We start from the raw sequence: 23,346 nt of genomic DNA, 5'->3' as shown, positions 1-23,346 counted from the left end.
AGTTATGTCCATGTTTCCCTATGGCTCCAGTGGACAGATATTGCAGTATAACAGAGTGCTGACCTGAAAGCTGTTACCACCATTTTAAAATGGAGGATGGCGAGGTCTATCAAACACAGTGGACAAACAGAATGCGGGAGAGGAAAAACTGATGGATGAGCAGACTACACGGGAGGTAAGTATGATGTGTGTATGTTTATTTTGATTTTGATTTTTCAGTTCAGGTTTGTTTGAAAGTTAGCTGTACCCTATTTGTTGAAAGCTATCAGATTTCGGCTGTTTCGATCATTTTTATAAAAGCTGCCTGAAATTCTCAAAAAAGTAAATTCTGTGTTTTGGCCCAAGCTACTTCTGTTAATTCTAAAATTAAGGAAGTTCATTTTAAATTGCTGACTAGAAGGTATAGAACTGGCTTCTATATATCCTGGTGTAAGTGACAGATGTTGGAGAGGTTGTGGGGCGAAGGGCACATTAATACATCTGGTGTGGGAATGTCCTATAATTTCTTGGTTTTGGGAGAATGTATTAGATTGTATTGGCAGGTTAAGGGCATCAAAAATCCCGTTTTCGAATTCGGCGAATTTTCACGAAAATCTTCAGAAATATTTGCGTTTTCGACTAGCAGCGAAAATTACAGAAACTTCGCTGTATGCGGACGCTTATGCCCTTATGCAGAAAAATGTCCGCAATAATCCGCTAAATATGCGCATGGGTGAACTAATACATGCGTACATTCCACCTTCCAATGCGGAATTGTATACATATAGAAGGGCAATAATATTTCTGCGCAATGATCCGTATAGATCATATACAGTTACCGCACGCGTAGTTGACTTCGCAATACATACATACGTAGCGGGCGAAGCTTCGCATAGCGGTACTTCGACTACGTGGAAATACGTACGCGTTGAACTACGATTTTAACGTGAAAATAACGGACATTAGGCGAAAATTAACGCGAACATATTCGATCGAAAATTTGCCTGTCGAAAAGAAATTAGTACTTTTTTCGGCGAAAATTCGGCGTAAATAATTTTTGCATTTTCACTCATCACTGGTTAAGGGCCCGTTTCCACTTGTGCTGCATGCGTCCGCGAGACGCGCAGCAGCACTTCCGGGTCTGCGGGTACTGCACAACTTCGGATGGAAAAGTCGGGCCGAATTGCTAGCGCATACGATTCGGCCGGCGGTGCTATTCATCCCTATGACAGTGTTTCCCAGCGCAATTTGCCTGCGGAGAAACTGCGGATTCGGCGCGGTTTCCACGCCAGTGGAATTGGGCCCTAAGTGAGGAGTGTATCGATTGGGATCCATCTAAAGTGTAGTTGCATGATACGTTAAAGTCTATTGGTAGTTATAAGAGATCGATTGTTCCCCAATTGTTGATAGCTGCTAAACGTTTGATTCCAATTAAGTGGAGATGTCCCTAATCCTCCTACCATTAGAGAGTGATTAGGCAAAGTTAATGTGTAGAAGAGTATTGAGAATCAGATTGCTCTTCAGCAGGATAAGTTGCAGGCCTTTAATGATAAGTGGGAGAAATTGTTGAAGTTTCAAGATACAGCAGAATATGGGAATATGGTGGAGATGTAGGGGAGGAGTCTCAAGGTGGGATTTCTGATATAATATCGGGACTGGGGGTTATATTGTAGTTTATAGGACAGGAAGTTTTTTGGTGGTTTATTTTAGTCTGGTGAAGACTTGAATGTATGTATGTGTGTGGAGGGGGAGAGAGGAGAGGAGGAGTTTTTGTTTTTGTGTTTATTCTTGTATTTTTTCTTTGATGATTGATTGATTGATTGATTTTCTATGATAAAATATGGAGAGAAGAGGGGGCGGAGTAATGAGTCCTATGATGGGACTTGTAATTTTTATTGTATGTGGAGGCATTCTCTTTTCTTCAATAAAATCAAATGATATGAAAAAAAAGCTGCCTGAAATGATTGCTAACTACTGTAATAAGTTATTTTTATGGGCTGATCAATGATCATTATCATCAGATGGTTTGGAAACTGAGCACCGCAAAAGACTATAGGGTAGAACATTTGATCAGTTTTGGTCAGATTACCATACAAATCCCAGGAAATTTGTCTAACTGGTTGTGGTATGATTAAACTTACTTGACTCGGTAGCCCGCCGCCAAGGATTTCTGAGGCCCTGGTGGGCTGATTTATCAATTTTTTTTTTGTTGCACGCAGCTAGCACTTTGCTAGCTGAGTGTACACACTGATCGCCACCACTCACCGCCGATTTGCTGCTATCCGCCGCGTTAGAGGGCCCCCCCCCCCAAGACCCCGTGCGCAGCCTGGCCAATCAGTGCCAGGCAGCGTTGAGGGGTGGATCGGGACTACCTCTTACGTCACGACGTCAATGACATCAGTGACGTCATCGCAATTGTCGCCATGGCGACGGGTGAAGCCCTAAAGGAAATCCCGTTCAGAACGGGATTTCCTTATGGACAAGCGCGTCAGCGGGGATCGGAGGTGTGGGAGGTACGCCGCAGGGAGGGGGGCATCATGTAGCTAGCACTAGGCTAGCTACATGATAGAAAAAATTTTAACATATTTAAAGTACCCCTGAAGTAGGGAAAAAAATATGAATTAAGCAAATGCTCGGCTAGATTACCTGCTGGTGCCCATCCCTGGCTGCTTGTTCTCTTTGGGGTCCTTGCCATTTAATGTTCCTTTAAGATCTGACAGGTGCCTTTGGTCAAATAACCTGGTCTGGCCAAGCACTCATACATGAAAAAAAGAAGTGCACAAGCGCTTCCTTTTACTGCACATGTACGGTTCAGAACTCACATATGCACAGTTCAGAATCCATTGTTTACTGCTTCAGTGAACATCTGAAAGGCTGTAGGAGATGCTGCTTGGAAACAGGGAATGTGGGTTACCCCAAAAGACAATGAGCAGTGGGGTTACTACACTTGTGATCTACTATTATTATTTTTTTAACCTTATGCACACTTCAGGTGTGTTTTAACCTGTTAATTCAAACTGAACTTGTATGCAGTTAGTGTGCTGCTAATTCAAACAAGACGTACCGGTATAGCCTGTCAATCAGCCACGGGAGCGCGCACCGTCCGGCTGCTTATTCACGATGGAACTTATATTTGGGAGATTGGTGAACGGGAACATGTGTTCCATGAGCCCACCAAAGTGCCTGTCTGTGAATGAACATGACTCCAAACAAATAATAGCTCTTTAATAGCACCCAGTGGCAGCAGTGACAGACTGCTGTTTCGGTTCAAAAAACCTTTATCAAACTGCTTGTAGCCATAAATGACAGTGAGACACACACCTTTAAATACACCTGCCCAGTGTGGGCAGGGTCCTAGAGCGGACCTGGTAGGAGACTGCAGCCCATACTATGCAAATGACAAAAAAGGAGGCGGTGAAATATAAACTGCCCTGTAATAAATCACAGGCCAACATATCTGCATAAGGTGAATCGCCCCCCGCCCACTCGGCGGGACGAGCGGTGATAATAGTTATTAGGTGGAATATGCCATCCAATAAACTTTCCCCTTAACACAATGCAGAAGCGTCCATCACCCAAGCTGTTTCCAGGTCCAAGACCACGGAGCGCTGAGCGTCATGACGTCATCGGTACCTCTGTTACTACAGGCGGCGCATGCGACCAAATAAAATTACTTTCACGAGACTACACTGTTGTATACTCCTCCCTATTATTGCCTGAGGAGGCAGGAATATACCTGCGAAACATGTTGCTTTGTATTTTGGAGTATGTGAATAAATTTATTTGTTTGAAAATCAACAGTTTCATGTCTACTTCAGGGAGGTAAGTCCACCGCTTCTTCCCTTGAAATTTTAAAGATTTTAGCATATTTTATCCTGTTGGTGCCTCTGTTCTCCTTCTGCAATACCTGTGTCCACCCCTGGTGGAGAGGTCTATACCCTTATTCTTCTGACCTACAGAGAGTGACATCTTAATCCTGAGTGAGGACAGGTCTAATCTCTTCACCTGCATTTCCATTGGTTACCTCTACGGTGACCCTGGTTTGTGAGTGTATTGTTTACTTACTTTCTAATACCCGTTCACTTTACATACTACATACTATATACATATACTACATACTACATACTTATACATACTATAATAATCACTTTACATACTACACTATATTGGGCTCTTGGTGTCCTTTTTTCTCTTTGGATTAAGTTCTAGAACAAGGTGTATTTTAAATCCAATTAATCAATCACTGTTTCATTTTTTTATTGCACTAAACTTTGGAACAGGAGGCATATTATATAATATGTTTTGGTACAGCTTTATCTTTGCCAACTCAAGATCCTCAAATATTCTAAAAAACCGACTACGAAAAATAGGAAATAATAGCAACATGACGGTAAGAATGTTCCACACATGGGTGCAGTCGTCCTCTATCCTCCTCCAGTCATGCCATGGAGGAATGGTAAACAATTTAATGAGGAATGGGAGGTCAAAGGCATTGTGGGGGAAACTCAATGAATAGAATCTATTTTTTTTTAACTGCTATTTTATAAAAAAAAATACCATACATTTTCTACAGACAATTATAAATCGACATATTTCTCCCATTGGAGTTAAAAGGACTTAGAATAATTTGCATTTAAAGCGAGCCGGTGAGGGAAAATTGAGACTTAGGTGGCCATACATTAGACGACGTGGTGTCCAGTCGATCATCCACTTTGATTAGAGTGGACAGAGCATGCCCGATCGACGATGCGGCGCGCCAAAATGGGAGGAAGGAGGAACACGCACTGTTCCTCCTGTGTAAAATGTGCCCCCCCCCTCGGTGCCCCGCACAGTATACAATATCTGTTAAATGTTACAGTATTGTATAAACTGTTATAAGTAAAACATTTTAAAAGCACATTGAATCAAAAACAAAAAACATAGTTCATACTTTGGCCCCAGTTCATTAAGGGCAGTTTTGTAAAATAATTTAGGTTGGTAAAATACCGCATTCGGGCCCAGATCACCGGCGGCACAAAAACATGTACGCGGTATTAGTGTTTCCAAGACCCATGTTAACATTTCCAATTTAATTAGAAGAGAACACTCCCTTCACAAAGCTGTCCAGCACTGATTGAGACCTCAGATTTGAAGTCTATTTAGTCGCTAAATTATTCAAATGTATTTCCAAGTTGTACATGCCATGTTGGCTCTATAAACGGCATACTTCAATAAGCCAATATATTCCTTCATTTAAAATCAGTCCTGCCTTCTTTTGTATTTTCGACGCTCCTAACTTCAAAGCGAGGTAATCCTTTGAAGGACAATTTACAATTAGCTTGATAATGCGGTGACATTGACCCCGGTGCATTGTGGGAGAAGCCATTTCTTTTCTTTTCATGTTTTCCCGGCGATTTGCAATGTTTTCTCTTCCTTTTCAAGCTTAATCATCAGCGTTCAATTTTACTTCTTGGAATACGGCACAGTGTAAAATAACCAGCTACCAAAAGTACGGCATGGACTAGAATGAACCCAGAAGCATCTAGATATCAAATATAGAACCCTTCCATTGAAAGCCCAATCTGAGAACAGTACACAAATACAAATTTAGAAGTGATATATATGAGCAGTGGCATTCAGTTTAAAGCACACCAGACCGGAGCTGGTAAGTACAGTAGTACTGTATGTTCACACTGGATCCACACACCTCCTCTGTGCATAGGCCGTTCTTTTCCTAGTTCCCTTGGTTCCCATAATCAGCCCTTGAAAAACCCAACTTTTAGCTAAAGTAAAATTTTTAGACAGGAAGGGGCAGTTTTGCTGTGGTGTTCAGTGATGTGATGTCACTCTCCTACTCCCTCCTCTTTTCCGCCCCATTCCCCTTAAAAGGAGGGAATAGGAGGGTGATAGAAGTGAACATCGCAGCAGGTAGCTTCCTGTTTAATTTCCACATCTGTGATAGTTGCTAGTTTCTAGAGGTAAGCTGCTGGGGATGACTCCAACTGATTATTCTTACGACTTCTGCCTGACCCTTAACTACATTTGGATAACGGGAGCTTTTGAGGTTTAGCCGTGCTTTGCAGGGCATAAACTACTTACCAATGGTCTTGACTTCTGCTACTACCACTATACTCCTGTTTTATTTCTAGTTTCATCTCTGGTTGGACATTTTATCTGAACTCTGGTATTGAGCCTTGACCTGGTTTCTGGGCTCCTTCTCTGTTTAGCTTGCAGGTTTTTCATTGGTTTCCTCAGTCTCAGATTCTGTATCTTGCCCGCTCAAGTCCTGGACCAACGTCATTTAGACGCCTTCAGTCTTCTGTTCAAGCAAGGACTTCACTGAGGCTTTATTTACATTGCGTTCTGTTCGCGTGTCCATCCGCGTTGGCCTTTTTGTTGAGGAAATTTTTTTTCCCTTTTCCAGGCGCTTGAGTGGGTAATGCGTTTTTGTTAAAAGCGCTTTTCTAAGAGCTTTTTTCAGAGTGTTTTTTTCATTCACTCCCTGACACAAGTCAGGCAGTGAACTCTTTGACCGGAAAATAATAAATACAATATATTTATTCTTGAAAACGCGAACGCAATCGGTGCACAAAGCGATTTTGTAAGTGTTTTGCATTTTTCCTACCTCTTCCATTGAGGTGGAATCGCCCTGAAAATGGTCCGCACACCGATTTGCGCAGGGCTGTGGAGTCGGTCCAAAAATCCACCGACTCCGACTCCGACTCCTCAGTTTAGGATTCCACTGACTCCGACTCCACTACTCCGACTCCTCTAATTTGCATATTACAATTTTGTTGATTAAAAGTATGTAACATGAAATTCGTCTCTTAACTGCCAACGCTTAGGAATTTTACAAGACAACTGAACTGAGAAGGATATGTAGACTACTATATTTATTCCCTTTAGACTAAAACTAGTCCTTGGTAAGAGTACTTGTAAAAGGTACAAACCGGAACAAAGAACATCTATCAGGCCCTAGGCAATGTAAGTGTGGGTACATGTAAGAATGATGTGCAGGTACTCTGCAGGGGAATGAGGAGATTGTAAACAGACAACACCTCTGTGTTCAATGTGCACAGCATTCTCAGTGGATTCCCTGCAGCTCTGTGGGGAGTGCATATGTAGAGTATAGTACTACTGTGTAACAAAGTAAACCTGAGACAGATGAAATTAAAGTTTTATACATACCTGGGGCTTCCTCCAGCCGCCTTCAGGATAATCAGTCCCTCGTTGTCCTCCTCCACCACCTGGATCTTCTGCTATGAGTCCAGGTACTTGAGCCAGTGAGGCGTAGTGCGCATGCACACACTCCGCCGCCAGGAGCATACTACACCTGTGCAGCACTATTGCGCAGGTACAGAATGTTCCTGGCTGTGGGAGCGGCATGCGGCCGGACAGCGCTGACTGGCTGAATTACCACGACTCATAGCAGAAGATCCGGGTGGTGGAAGACAGCGAGGGACTGATTAGCCTGAAGGGGGCTGGAGGAAGCCCCAGGTATGTATAAAACTTTACTTTTCATCCGTCTCAGTTTCCCTTTAATTTGTAGTCACCAAACCAAATTTTAATAACATATCAAATTATTTGATTTCATCAGCAAAGGGAGTGCATACATTTGCATAAATCAGCATCAATGCAGAATTATTTCCATCTCGTTGACCATCTCTATTAGTGACACAGCTACACATCAGGCTTTATTCTTACAGCATAGATGTTATTTAGTATATATAAGAGATTCCTGTGTACACATCATATATACAGTCACAATCAGATATGTATATCTGACTTTAAAAATACGGGGACTGCTTTATTGAAGCAGCACAAGTAACTAATTTTGATTGGTTTATTTCATTTTTGTAGACTAAGCACAGCTATTACTGTATATATATACTGTATATTTACATTATTTTTAATGACTTATCTGAGAAATAGAACATTTTATCATATTTTCTATTTTAATTACAGTTACAAATTCATTAGGAGTCGGAGTCGGAGTCGGTGCATTTTTCCTCGACTCCGACTCCGACTCCAGGCACCCAAAATTGCCCGACTCCACGACTCCGACTCCACGACTCCGACTCCGACTCCACAGCCCTGGATTTGCGCACGACCCACACTGATATGAACCTTCTCATAGACATTAATTGCACAAGTGTTCAGAGGGCGTTTTTAAAAAACGCACGCCGGTGAAAACAGTAAGAAAACGCCTGCAGTGTGAAAGAGCCCTGAAGGTGAAGAGAATGGTGGAGATTGTGACACAATATCTGCATTAAGCTCAATGCCTGCACTATTGCCCAAGGACCGAGATTGATCCTTATAAATAGTTGAAGTCGTGTGTGCACCTTAAGACTATACTAGGACATTAGACTATGCATATGGCAGGGATTAGGTTGTGTGAGTGCAGTTAGTGACATGGCCATGTACAGCAAAGTCCCTAACAGAGGTGGGCCCAAATTTTCGCAAATGCAAAGTTTTGCATAAAAATGTGCAATTATGCATCGAAATTTCATAGAAAATCATAATTAATTCCATATGTAATAGTTTCGAGTAATTTCGCTTAATGTTGTGCCAACTTTAGCTTTTAATAGCAAAGCCCCCATAAGTCCTTGCAGTTTTTAATAAAATCGATTTTAAAAAAAAGGCAAAGAAAAACGTTTTTTAAACTGTCATTTTTCTGAGTTTAAAAACCATTTTTCTTGGCATTTTTAAATTTTTTAAAATCTATTTTCTCAAAAACTACAAGGTATTTTTGGAAAATTGTTTTTTTGACTGGTTCCCACACTTTAACATGTACTCTGTACCTTGTACCCTCTCCTTAACATATGTAGCAATTTTGGTGTTAATAGTATTATTATTATTATTATTATTGATTTATAAAGCGCCAACATATTCTGTGGCGCTGTACAAAGTAAGAAACAAACATGGGGTACATAATAATACAGACAATGGTGAACACTAATATACAAGATACATAATTAGTGACAAAATACAAAGAATGATGCAGCATACAGAATACAAAATACAGAAGTGGTAATGACAGTGATAAAAGTAACATGATAAATAAAATGTATAATGATTTCCAAGACACAATGGGGAGAGAGCCCTGCCCTTGCGAGCTTACAATCTAAAGAGTATAATAGTATGTATGGGGGCATTGCTATTCACTGATAAATTCGGCATGAAATTACACAAAAATTATGCAAAATTACGAATGACGAAATCCATTGTATTTACAAATTTACGTGAAATTGTGCGTAATCATAATTAGCTGATTACGATCCTCACTAGCCCCTAAAATCCTGCACCGGCAGGGATCGCCTGATGCCGAACACATGTGCTTGCCAGTTGCTTGAGCATCCAACCAAAAATAACACATACCTCGCCCCGTGCATCAGAAACTACTTACCAATCCTCCAGGTCCCGCCTTCTACACTTCGTGTTGCTCCCAGTGGCCTTCCGATTTGCACTGTGTCCGGCTCCCGATGTCTCTCCTAACCCTCATCTGGTCAGGCGACACGCCAGGCGCCATGCTCGGACATTGGAAGATCGCTGGGAGCTGCAGGATGCCTAGAAGACGGCGTCTGGAGGATCGGTAAGTAGTATATGCCCTGCAACCCCCCCAAAAGTTCCCGTAATCCCCCTCAGGCGTGTTGAGACTTCTGTTTCCCTGAGTTCTGGATGACGGGGACATTGCTGTACTGTGGAATACTGTGCCAATACTAAAAAATACATAATAAAAATAAAAATTCTATTTTAAGTTAGACGATTATAGAAGCATTTTATTACCTTTCCAAAAATGTTATCTGTCTGGCTGTCATGCTGACAGTGGCCTTAGTAGCTTCTGATTCACACAACCATAGCAAGCACACAGCAGGTAAAATTTCAACACATCATTTAATCACTTGTTCTGCATCAGTGATTTATAAAGTGGTACATACAGATGCCATACTTCTGCTTCTCCCAGGCTCTGTGGGCTCTTGCACTATGGATAGTACACTTTTTTTTTTTTTTACATTTTTTTAACTTCTTGAAATGATTGGAGAGTCTCTTCATCATTTATGGAGCAGTGCCACCTAGTGGCTGGAGAAAGCAGAAGTGTAAATGTGAAGAAATAGGATGATGGCTCCTGTCAGAGCTATGTCCCTAGTACCTGCATTTAAAGGACACCTGAAGTGAGATGGATAAGGAGGATGACATATGTCCTGCTGATCCTCTGCCTCTAATATCTTTTAGTTTTAGCCATATATCCTGATGAACAAACATGCAGATCAGGAGTTTCTGACTGAAGTCTGACTAGATTAGCTGCATGCTTGTTTCAGGTGTGTGATCCAGATACTACTGCAGCCAAAGAGACCAGCTGGGGTGTCAGGCAACTGGTATCACTTAAAGTGGATCCGAGATAAACGTTTTCTCATTGGATAATTGTGTTCCTTTCATACAGTTTATAGGGCATTCCTCAAGCCAAATACTTTTTTTTGTTTGTTTTAATACTCGAATTCCCTATAAACTAAACAAGCCTCACCCACATCTTTTTCACAGTGCCTTGGCACTCAGTCCCATGTAGCAAGGGCTTATGGGAGCTCAGTCTGGGCAGGAGGAGGAGGAGTCTACTAGCCAGAGGTTTCAGAGGCAGAGGGGAAGAAGGAGAGGGGACTGAATTTGTCACAGGCTGAGGGCTGGAGATGCTATCAGCTTGCCTGTGTGTAATGTGACAAACAGAACATGGCTGCTGTCATTGTATGACATGAATAAATAATCATATACTGTTGAAGCTGTTTGCAGCTAGATTTGCTGTGTAAACTATCTAAACTTTAGATAAGATATATAGACAAGTTACTTGTTATAGTTAGTTTTTCATCTCGGATCCGCTTTAAAGTGAACCTAAAGCCTGGAAAAAAAAAATAATAGCAGCATAGGGGGCGATATACAGGCTGGGAACGCGAACAATCACTCGCGCTCCCATGCCTTTCGGCCGGTGATGGCCAAACCGGAAGTGTTCGCCGGCAGGTCCAGGAGCGTCAGAGCGGGGCTGCGAGGGCACCGATCGGTTGCAGGGGGCTGTGGGAAGCCCCAGGTGAGTTAATCTCATTTTTTTCCAGGCTTTAGGTTCACTTTAAAAGGAAATAAATATGGCTGCCTCAATATCCCTCTCACCTCAGGTGTCCTTAAAGTATAGATGGTGGGAGGTGGTGGGGCCACTGTGTGGTAATATCAGGACTGCTATTGCAAAACAACTAAATGTATAATCTAGGCCCATGTGCAAGAAACCCATCTGCTGTAACCCATGATTTCTTTCTCATCCATCATCAAGTAGGGTACAACTCCCACTAGTAAATGCTTGTACCTATTCCTTGGTACAATAACAATAATTTAAAATTGATCCTGCCCCTCTCCCAAAAGAGTTTTTTTTTATATTACTAGAAGTACCCAGTTGATCCTGCCATCCTCTTATTGCCAAGAAAGAGGAAGTTGTCGGGGAGGTGAAAACTCTCTACCTTCTACCACTGCTCCTCTGATTCCTTGCTGGTAGTGAAATCACTTCCAAAATGTACCCAGTAAAAAGTACAAGAGTTTACTACTACGAGGTTTCATCTGGCTTTATATCATGCGTTATCTCTTTGTATCAATTTATCTAATTGATTATATCTCTCCTTATTGTTGTTTTGAGAGATAAGTGAACAATTTCAAGAGAAAAGCATTGCGAATCAATCAACTCCATGATTCAGCATGTAGCGTTTATTTTACAGTATCCTTTATCTCTCTGACCAAGCTTGGTGGGTGACAGTTCTATTTTCTGAAGCACTTGTCTCAACCTGTTTCTTGTTTGTTTAAGGTTTTTCCTGCAGGAAAGTTCAAAGGGTCATTAGGTCTGCTCTGTTTCATAGATTAAAACGCAGAGTGTAGTTTGTAAACTGCAAATATTAGAGAATGATGCAATGTTATAAAAAAACTATATTATTATTTATTGTATTTATAAAGCGACAACCAATTATGCAGCACTGCACACTAGATAAATGGGTTAACATACAAGGTAGGACATACAAGGAGCAGGGTCGGATTTACCATAAGGCACTATAGGCACAGGCCTACAGGCGCCTGATAATGGAAAGGCGGCTCACTCCCCTCCCCGAGTTCCCCTTCCCTATGAAGAGTCCCCAGCAGAGCATAAATGAGAGGTAACTCCTCCAGCTCTTGGCATTCCACTGATGAGATCTCCCTTCAGTCGGAGGCACCTCTAGCTACTTAATACTGAGAGTACCTCTGGCTACCTAATACTAAGGGGCACCTGTAGCTACTTATGACGGGTGAGGGAAGTAAGGGGGAAGTGACAGCTGGGACAGCCAGTAACCACTTAAGAAAGCAAAATCCCCTGACAAACACCGCACCACATCACTATATTGAAAAAGTACAAATAAGCTTTATTGTGTTAAAGGTTGACAATCAATAAAAACAACAATGTGTCCAGGGTTCACACACCGTATGATAATATATGATAATGGTCTGATTGTATAATTGATTGTCAACCTTTAACACAATAAAGCTTATTTGTACTTTTTCAATATAGTGATGTGGTGCGGTGTTTGTCAGGGGATTTTGCTTTCTTTAGTGGTTACTGTTATTCTCATATCCCTTTCTGCACACATCCCCATTATCAGGTTTTAAGACATTGCTCTCTTTATAAGCTTTACAATAATTTGTACCGGTGCTTGCCCATCTAGCAATTGATATTAATTAGTTGGGCCAGCCAACACACTTTTGGTGCAGTTTGGTGGAGGTTGGAGGTTCATGAAGGTTGAAGTCTAGGGTGCCAGGACATCTGTGCCTATAGGCTCCTGTGAGGTAAATCTGGGTCTCTTGCACACTACATTTTTTATACGATCCAATTTTTGATTTTGATAAAAAAACGTAGCAGCATGCAGTATTTGGTACACTTTAACCTCCTTGGCGGTAATCCCGACCTGAGCTTGGGCTATGCTGCCGCGGAGGATTGCTCAGGCCCTGGTGGGCCGATTTGCATAATTTTTTTTTAAAAACGTGTTTGTTCTGCTCACCGCCGCTCGTTGCCAATCCGCCGCGAAAGAGAGCCCCCCTGCAGACCCCTTGTGCAGCCTGGCCAATCACCGCCAGGCTGCACTATGGGGTGGATCGGGACTTCCCTTGACATCACGACGTCATCGCCATGGCGACGGGGGAAACCCATACAGGAAATTCAGTTCAGAACGGGATTTCCTGTTGGGATTATGCGCCGGCGGCGATCGAAGGGGCTGGGTGGACGCCGCAGGGAGGGGGGAAGCATGTAGCTAGCGCTAGGCTAGCTACATGTTAAAAAATAAATTAGGCAAAAAAACCCCTCCCGCGGCCGTGCGCCGCATAAAATCATAACGCCAGGGAGGTTAAGTAGGAAAAAATGAAATTTGCACTTGGAGTGACAAATCATTTTAAGAAATGATACCCTCTGAATTTTTCAGATTTCTCTTAATTCTTCACAAATAAAACTATGCTCTATGCTCGCTCCCTTCTTCGTGTCCCATCTCTGCATAATGATCGCCTGGCCTTCACCTCTCCCTTCCCGGCAGTCAGAAGTTCAGAAATCCGGCTTCAAAAGCCTCAGCTAGTGTGCGGAGTACTGGAGCGCGTTCAGGGAAGCCCGGCCTCAGTTCAGGCCTGTGCCGTTCACACTCCCCTCCAACTAATTAGTTCTCAAGGACAAAACATTTTGCACTTCGGAGGTCTGACACTTGTATGTGATCCAAATACTGAAAACAGATGGAAAGACACACAATGTTCTCCTGTACTGTAGAATGTTCTGTTCTTTCTTCTCTGTTCATTAAGTGTTCCGATAACTAATTACGCCGCACTACAACTGCCATCATTCTCAGCCAGCACATAACTGAGTCGCTCTACAACAACCCGACTGCTGCAGAACAGCCAAAACTTTGCAGAGGCCATCGAGGCCCAGGCCTGATGCAGTAACACAGTGATGCAATGGTAGATATAAGCAGTGTCCCAGGAACAGATCTGCTTGTGCAGTAGATTGGACCTGACTGGGCTCGGCTATTTCAGTCGGAGCCGGAGAGGGTAGATGGTACTGCGCCTGCGCTGGTTTCGCCAAGGTTAATATTGCCGCATGCTGCAGGTGCATTTTCGGGGGGAGCCAGTGCTGGATCGAGGCTACATAGGAGGATGGGGGAAGCCTCATTGGGATCCAGAGGCTTCCACCTCAAGAGGTAAGTACCCCACAGGGGCTCTTTTTCTATTACAGATTAACCTAAAGGAAAAAAAGGTTGGATACCTATTTAGAGAGAAGGCTCTAGGTCCCATAGATCCTCCCTGGACTTGTTTCCATCTCCTTGTTCCACCCCTTCAACCACTTAAGGACCCCGGTGTTAAACTCCCCCAGGTGACAAGGCCTGTTTTCATCAAATGGGCCACTGCAGCTTTAATGCCTCGCTGCAGGGCCACACAACTTAGCACACAAGTAAATCCCCCCCACCCCCCGTTTCTCCCCACCAACTCCCCACCAACAGAGCTCACTGCTCTGTTGAAGGGGGGGGGGGGCGGTCTGATCGCTCCCACAATGTTTTTTTTTTTTCTACAAATATTTTTCTTTTCTTTTTCTTTTCTTTTTTTTATAAAAATGCCTATTTTTTTATTATTTTTCCCACCCTCCCTCTTCCTGTCAAACTATCACAGCGATCGGCTGTGATAGGCTTCAGCCTATCATCCCTCCTGCAAGCACCATAGAAGGCCATTCATGCCAATCGGTGTGGAGTGGTCCTGGGGCTGCTTCCACATTCAAGCCAATTGGCACGAAGCGGTCGGCAAGCAGTTGAAGGACCACTGTCGCGAAAATCTTAAAATGTTAAATATATTTAGATAAGAAGTACATTTCTCCCAGAGTAAAATGAGTCATAAATTACTTTTCTTCTATGCTGCTGTCACTTACAGTAAGTAGTAGAAATCTGACATTACCGACAGGTTTTGGGCTAGCCCCTCTCCTTATAGGGGATTCTCAGGGTTTTCTTTATTTTTAAAAGCTCTTAGTGAATGGCTGTCGCTCCATCCAACTGCCCAAAAAAGTGTGCAGCAAGCAGGGAGGGCGGCCAGCATCTTTTTATAAATCTTTTTCAAGGAGTGTCTTTGTAAAGAATAAAGGCCATGCTGAGAATCCCCTGTGGAGAGATGGACTAGTCCAAAACCTGTCGGTAATGTCAAGTGACAGCAACATAGGAGAAAAAAAATGTAAGGCTCATTTTACTCTGCAAGAAATGTACTTTTTATTTGTATGTGTTTACATGTATTTAAAATTTTAAGAATTTTGCGACAGAGGTCCTTTAACAATTCAGAATCTCATCCCTGAGGGTGGGTGCTGCAGTGCAGAGTGGGCAGGGTGAAAGGGGACAGTGGCATTTACTGATAATAATAATCTGCTAATTGCGATTACACAACATTTTCCATAACGTTTTTTAATTACGGCCATGCGTAATTATAATTTGTTTTAGCATAATCCATTTGTAATTATGCATCATTTTGAATAATTTTGCACTGACTTTAGCATTTAACAGCAAAGCCCCTGTACAATACTTCAACAAGAAAAATTTATTTCACAAATTCAAAGGAAAATTGTTTTTTAAACTAAAATGTTAGTTTACAGAGTTTAAAGAACATTTTTCCCTAGAATTTAAGAAATTAAAATCTGTTGTTTTTTCAAAAACTACAAGATCTTTTAGAAAAAATATTTTTTTGACTGAAGTGAGAGTAATAATTTGTTATTAACTGAGAAAGTTGGCACAAAATTACGTGAAATTACACCTAATTATGAAACAACAGTTCCCGATTGCAGTTACATATGAAATTAATTACTATTTTTTTCTATATTTTTTTTTTGCATCAAAATTTGCGATTTACAATGCAAAATTACGATTATGTAAAATTCGTGCTCATCTCTAGTGGCAATCTTGTTGGCTCTATTTTTGCATCCAGCAGGCTCTGCACCTGTGTGTACATAATGATTTCCCCAGTGATCACGCTACACATATTCCATGCATCCCTGTCTCTGAGTTTAGACTGGGCCACTTGCTTTTGGACCCCATAGAAGCATCCCTGTCTTTGAGTTCAGACTGGCCCCGTGGCTTCAGGACACCATAGCAGCATCCCTGTCTCTGACTTCAGACTGGGCCCCCTTGCTTCTGGACCTCATAGCAGAATCCCTGTCTCTGAGTTCAGACTGAGCCCCCATGGCTTTTGGACCCCATAGCAGCATCCCTGTCTCTGACTTCAGACTAAGCCCCCTTGCTTCTGAACCTCATAGAAGCAGCCCTGTCTCTGACTTCAGACTGGGCCCCTTGCTTTTGAACCCCATAGAAGCCCATGGCTATGTCCCTACTGATGCTATATCAATTCAGGAAATAAATATATATGATTACTTCTGAGTTTGTAATCTTGTGATTCTAAATTGTGCAACGTTTCTCTCCATTAGGTATGAGTGCATGGGTTTTGTGGAATTAGGACTATCACAATGGAATTTTGAAATTTCGAGTTTAATGTAGGAATTCACAGATGCGTAAATTCAGAACGTCATGCATTTCAGTAATGTAAATAGCAAAAAATGTCTATTAAACATGCTCAAGGCCATACGTCCAAAAAGGCGTCAGGAAATGTGGGCCCAGGGTAATAGCAGCTTACCGTGCTCCTGCAAAAGTATGGGCAGCGTTAATCACTATTCCCCCTCCAGGCCACCATGGACTCAGGAGGAAAGATGCAATTTGGCTGACAGCTATTACTGGTTGCCGAATTGCACAGTTTCTTTTCCCGTAATTTGAGCTCCATTTTTTGCCGGTGCCCAAATTACACTTATAGCGCTGCTATAGCTATATAATTGACACTACAGCCTATAGCGGCGCCCAGTGGTACCTAAATGTCAAGTGCCCTTTTTTGCCTGCCTCAGGTCAAGGGACTTGTATAAGAAAATTCCATGCAAAAATTCTATGCAAAATTGTAACCTATTGTAAACCTATTTTCACAAATTCGCACTAACCATTAATATTATGGTAAACAGTAAAATATATTTACAATAGCTTAAAATGTTGTGATTTTGCAATGCAAACTTAGAATTTGCAAAATTTGGAATTTGTGTGAAATTTCAAAATTGACTCTCCATCTTTGTTTCAGAGCATCCGATATCTGCAGAATAATCTTCACAGTCTACCCAGTACTTACCAGGTGTGTGATCGCTATTTATCTGAACACCTCTTTCTGCCACTATCCAATCAAAATCATCAGTTTGGTCTTGAGAGAGATCACATTCCAGTTGGCCATCAGGACTCAGGTTCTCGAAGCTGCAGCTGCCAGGCACGCCCATGTACACACCTAAGCAAGACAAAACAAGATGCAGAATATTTATATGGAGGACTCAAAGCGAGATCAGAGCTGCAGCCACTAGGGTGTGCTCTATAGGCAGTAACAGTGTTAGGGAGTCTTGCTCAAGGCAGGGGGGGAATGGCCAGGGGGGAAGGGGGGAGATTTACCCCCAGGCTGCCTATCATTTAATGATTTAGGGCTGGCCGATCCACCAATCTTTTCGATAATTATTATTGAATCAGATGAAAACCTGTGCTGCCACAAGCATGCCCAATCAACGATTTGACTGATTTTGGGTGGAAATTTGTTGAATGTATTGATCTGAGATGCTGGGAAATCTCAGGTCGATGTGGTCGATCAAGTGCAGCAATCACGAACGATGAATGTGATGGAAACCCAGGCCATTGTCCCTTAAAATATATTATGTGCCCCCCGATGCCTGTGCATTATACTTTACCTGACATGCTGTCCCTCAAGTGTCCTTGCTGTATTTCTGCATTGGCGCCCCACGTGACCGTCGGCATATAGCACGTGGGACGCATGTGTGACATAATTTGGGCTGGGGCTACCATGAAAACGGGCCTCTAGTTTGTGTTTTCCCTCCAGGCCAAAAGGCCTCAGTCCTCCCCTGGCTCAAGGTCTCCTCACTGAATAGGTGCTGGCTTACTGAACAGGAAGAGCCGAGATTCGAGCCCTGTCTTGTCTAAGCACAGAAGAAAATAATGGAGACTCTTAGTCAGACACTTGCGAGGATTCTGAAACACTCAGTCATTTTCAGTGGAATTACTCCAGTATGAAAACAACCAGATGAATGCTTGATTTCCTCACAGCAGTGCCTGCACCTCGCTCAGGCAACAGCACACCCGCCTATTGGAGGTATGATTTCCTGTAAGTCTATTAAGGGATTAGCTTATTCTGGCTTAGTACATTTGCTTCATTCCACCATGGAATTGCCATTTTTCATCTCAGCGTTTGCTTCAGCGCTGTTCAACAGGGTGTGAAAATTATGAACAAGTTGATTAAACATTTAAATGAAATATAGGCCGGATTTTTGGGAATAGGCTTACCTGACTGACTTTGCTGGTTGTTGCGTCTGAAATAAGCTTATCCAGCGGCTTAAAGTGCAACCCCGCCTCCATACATGTGTATTTGCACATTGTATTAGTACTCAAAATATTCTGCAATTTAATGTTATAATGTTATGAAAATTTCCTTTCCAGTTCATTCTGCAACCAGCTCTGATTTTTGAGATCTACTGAATTATGTTTCCATGCAGCTATGGCAACAGTCTATTCTCTACTATAGATGTGTACACCGGTCGTTTGGACGTCAAATAGGGCGTGTGTACAAACGATTGTACACACGCCAAGCGGATCCGTCAAAACCAGCGTTATCAGCTGAATGACCATTTGTATACACGCCCGATTTCACGTCCAAACGGCCGCTCTGAACGACTGGTCGTTTGGAAAAATCAGACGTGTGTACGCACGTGTGTACGCACCTTATGCAGGGATGCTCAAATTCGGATTCGGAAGATACCCGGATAGTTGCAATCCGGATATCTCCCAGTAATGCTGTGCGAGCTGGGCGGGGGGGGGGTCCAGCTTACCTCTCTGACGTCTTCTTCGCTCGTCCCTCGGCGCCTCCCATGATGCGGTCCACACGGCGGTCACGTGACTACAAACACTTCCTCCTTCCGGGTTGAAGGAGGAAGCGTTTGTAGTCACGTGATGCGCGTGGACCGCATCGTGGGAGGCGCTGAGGGACAAGCGAAGAAGACGTCAGAGAGGTAAGCTTGACCCCCCGCCCAGCCCGCACAGCATTACTGGGAGATATCCGGATTGCAACTATCCGGGTATCTTCCGAATCCGAATTTGAGCATCCCTGACCTTATGACATATTTACTTCCTGCAGGGAAGCACGCATGTGCACAATCTGGTTTATAAGTGAATGATTGCTGCTATTGCAAATTGCGGCAGTCATTCAATAAAGTTAGGCAAAAGAAAAAAAGGCCAAGGGAAGGCATACAATATAAACAGTGGCAAAGAGGCACCCAGGATATGAAAAAAAAAAAAAAAAAAAAAAACGGTTTTAAAAACAATAGAATTAAAAAAAACTCCAGGAGATCAGGGATGACATAGAATCCTATTTAATAATAATTGGCAAGTGTCTCTGCGTCCCCTGTCCCTGTGTCCGTGCATTTGCGCTACTGTCCCTTTGGGACAGGGGGCTGGGCGGGCATGTGCGCATGTGCGCTTACATGCGGTGGTGGTCACAGGGGTTGGGGGGGGGAGGAGGGCTGTAAGGCTAGAGCCTATTATATTAACGGGCTTAGGTCTACTAGTATCTATATATATAATAGAGTAAGTGCCTCGACCTTCAAGCAAGATGAAGAATAAGTGCCCTGCCCCCAGGGCGTGCCTCAATCTTCAAGCCAGAAGAAGAAGTACTTTGCATGAGAAAATTTATGCGTGCTCAAGCACCAAGCTTAAGGCCTCTTTTCCACGGACTGTTGAGGTGTGTGCTCAGCAAGCAGTTACCAGGCAGCAGTGAGCAGTTACCAGGCAGCAGCAAACAGTTACCAGGCAGCAGCAAGCAGTTACTAGGCAGCAGCAAGCAGTTACCAGGCAGCAGTGAGCAGTTGTGAGAGTTTGAGAGGCATTTCACTGCCTATCAACAGTCCATGGAAAAGAGACCTTACCCTAGCAAGTCTGACTTTGCAAATCTGGACTAATTGGCTATTCATGAGGCAATGCTCATGCAAATGCATGCACAAACCAATACCGCAAAGCGGTCACCCTGCTACATGCTACATTAGCACTATCCAGGAGCGCCACGAGGAGGATTCCCAATGCCCCCTTTTTATACAACTGGGGGGACCGCAGGGTCCCAGGCTCTCTCACTGCCTGGAAACCACAGTGGCACCCTGGAGGGGGAGGCTGGGTGGTGCAGACGACCCCCCCAAGTGTGGCCAGCGCCGGGGAGAGCCGTCCGCACCCACCTCCCAATATTAAAAACAGGCACTTACTTTAACGTCCATTGCGTACATGCGCATTAACTTGGGGGCACCACATGAGAAAGGAGAGAAGCATGGGTCACCCCAAGCTTTAGAGCTCAGGGCTGGCTCACATAGAACACTCCAGAGGGGGGGGGGGGGGAGGACAGGCGCAGACAACTCACTCCAGGGTTCACACCACCGGAGCAAGCCATCCACCACCTGCCTCCAAAGGATACAAACTGAACAAAATGCTTTCCATGAGAAAATAAATGCGCGTGTAGTAGAACGCAATGGACGTTAAGGTAAGTGCCTGTTTATAATATTAGGAGGTGGGTGCGGACGGCTCTCCCCGGCGCTGGCCACGCTTGGGGGGGGGGGGGGGGGGCGGCTGCGCTACCCAGCCTCCCCCTCCGGGGTGCCGCTGTGGTTCCCAGGCAGCGAGAGAGCGCTTTGCGGTATTGGTTTTTTGACGCTGCATAGTTTGGCATGCGAAAGCAAATGCATATTTGCATGAGCATTGCCTCATGAATAGCCAATTAGGCCAGATTTGGAAAGCCAGACTTGCTAGGGTTAAACTTGGTGTTTGAGCACGCATTATTTTTCTCATGGAAAGCATTTTTTGCAGTTGTATCCTTTGGAGGCAGGTGGTGGATGGCTTGCTCTGGTGGTGTGAGCCCTGGAGTGAGTTGTCTGCGCCTATCCTCCCCCCCCCCTTTGGAGTGTTGTATGTGAGCCAGCCCTGAGCTCTAAAGCTCGGGGTGACCCATACTTCACTCCTTTCTAATGTGGTGCCCCCAAGTTAATGCGCATGTAGCAGAACGCAATGGACGTTAAGGTAAGTGCCTGTTTTTAATATTGGGAGGCGGGTGCGGACGGCTCTCCCCGGCGCTGACCACACTTGGGGGGGGGGGGGGGTTGGCTGTGCCACCTAGCCTCCCTCTCCAGGGTGCCGCTGTGGTTCCCAGACAATGAGAGAGCCTGGGACCCTGCGGTCCCCCCGGTTGTATGGGGGCATTGGGAAGCCTCCCCGTGGCGCTCCTGGATAGTGCTAATGTAGCATGAACTAATTCCCACAGGGCGATTGCTTTGCGGTATTGATGTTTGGACCCTGCATAGTTTGGCATGCGAAAGCAAATGCATATTTGCATGAGCATTGCCTCATGAATAGCCAATTAGGCCAGATTTTCAAAGCCAGACTTGCTAGGGTAAAACTTGGTGTTTGAGCATGCATACATTTTCTCATGGAAAGCCTACTTCTTCTTCTTGCTTCAAGGTTGAGGCACGTACTCTATTAGATAGATAGATGCGGCGTATGCTACGACGCGGTTTGGCTAGTAATTATAAAATCAACCAATGTTTATTTGCACTCTGGCAATGTGTTTCATGAGGTATAAACCCCACTTCTTTAAGGTGGCCACTAAAGGTCCAATTTCTAGCGAAAAATCATTCAAGAAATGATCAGAAATTCTGATCGGAAGTGAAATCGTTCACTACACCATCAATGACCCAATCTTTGCTTCCTGTCTATCACAACCAACAAGAAAATCCAAATTTAGGTTTGACGAAAATCCAATCGAATGACTATTTTTATTACTGTACGTAATCGTTGTGCCCATCAACTGAGATTATTTACAACCAATCCAATCAGAATTTCTGATCGCTCGAATGATTTTTCGCTAGAAATTGGACCGTTAGTGGCCACCTTTAGGCCAATTTTCAGTGTCTGCCATGTGAACAGCCAAGCATTTTTGTTAGGACCTTATTAAGTTCCCCTCTTAAAGAAACACTGTGAGGAGAAAAAAAACATTAAAGTTAAATACTTATCTAAATAGAGTGAAGCCTCTGGATGGTTCCATGTCCTCCTGGCCAGTACCCTCTTTTTCTTAACAGCCCCATCCATGTACACCATAGTCATGATACTGGGCATACGTGAATCATACTTGCGCATGGGCAGTGTGGTTGCGCTCATACACAGACAGGAGCATGGCTATGAGAGCATATCCAGCAAGCCCTTGATATGCTTAGAGGGCCCCAGAGCTGGTTTGGTGGGCTAAAGGAGGATGGGGAAAACTGGGGGAAGTATGTAAATTTTAGTTTTTGCCCTAGTTCAGGTTCACTTTAAAGACCAATTAAATGCAAAAAATGAACAATTTCAAAAGCAATCATGTTAATAGGCATACATTTTAAAGCATACCTAAACTGTACCTGTTAATCTACACATACTGTACATACCAATGTGTGTAGTATAGGGTCCTAATACCTATTGGTCGTCCTGCTTCGGGTGGGCTGACCAGTTGGTATCAGGACTCCATACTGCACACATTGCAATGCCTAGTCTTACAGGTATGGGCTCTGTTAAGTTGTCTTTTAAGTTTTACCTTTAAACTGATGTTTTCATGATTTGAATTCCATGGAGTAGCTGTGCTGGCACCTATCCAAACAGATTAAGCATATCTAGTACCTTAGTCATTACCTGATAGCTGATTGCGGTCTTAAAATCAGTCACCATCTACTTCCTGTCAACTGTGAACTTCCCAGTGGCATAGCAATAGGGGTTGCAGAGGTAACGACCGCACCAGTGCCCCTTGAGCCAAAGGGACCCCATAAGGCCCTCCCTCAACCACAGTATTAGCTCTTTATTGGTCCTGTGCTGGTAATAATTACTTCTATAGAAGCTTTGAATTGTAATGATCATTAAAAAGCTGTTCCTCTTATCCCCTGCTTGCATCTCAGACACTATGGTTGTCCTTGGCAGGTTTTGGTGCGCTGTATCAATCGTACGTTTAGAGTGCTTGGGGGAGGGGGGGGGGAAGGGAAATGTAAAACTTGCACTTGGGCCCATCAGGGGCAAACCCAGGATTTTCAAGGAGGAGATTCCTGAAAGCCCTCAGCCACACACAATACAGTATAATAATATGGTAGGACATCATGCTGTGTACACATACATACCTCCCAACATTTTGAGATGAGAAAGAGGGACACTTAAGCCACACCCCTGCCACACCCCTAATCACGCCCCCATCACACCC

The 23,346-nt window shown here is 43.6% G+C and overlaps 1 protein-coding gene across 4 annotated transcripts in view; it reads right to left on the bottom strand.

Moving 5' to 3' along the window:
- MALRD1 (MAM and LDL receptor class A domain containing 1) overlaps nucleotides 1–23,346 on the bottom strand; it is a 407,541-nt gene that overhangs the window by 96,225 nt on the left and 287,970 nt on the right. For all 4 annotated transcript variants that reach the window (XM_068235591.1, XM_068235589.1, XM_068235590.1 and 1 more), the window contains one exon: nucleotides 17,179–17,328. In XM_068235591.1, the coding sequence (XP_068091692.1) occupies nucleotides 17,179–17,328 (150 nt within the window). The remainder of the gene's footprint in view (nucleotides 1–17,178; nucleotides 17,329–23,346) is intronic.

Source organism: Hyperolius riggenbachi, chromosome 5, assembly GCF_040937935.1.
Source record: "Hyperolius riggenbachi isolate aHypRig1 chromosome 5, aHypRig1.pri, whole genome shotgun sequence".
NCBI classification, from domain to species: Eukaryota; Metazoa; Chordata; class Amphibia; order Anura; family Hyperoliidae; genus Hyperolius; species Hyperolius riggenbachi.
Note: the sequence above shows the minus strand (reverse complement) of the source record. Positions and strands in the feature narration are given on the sequence as shown.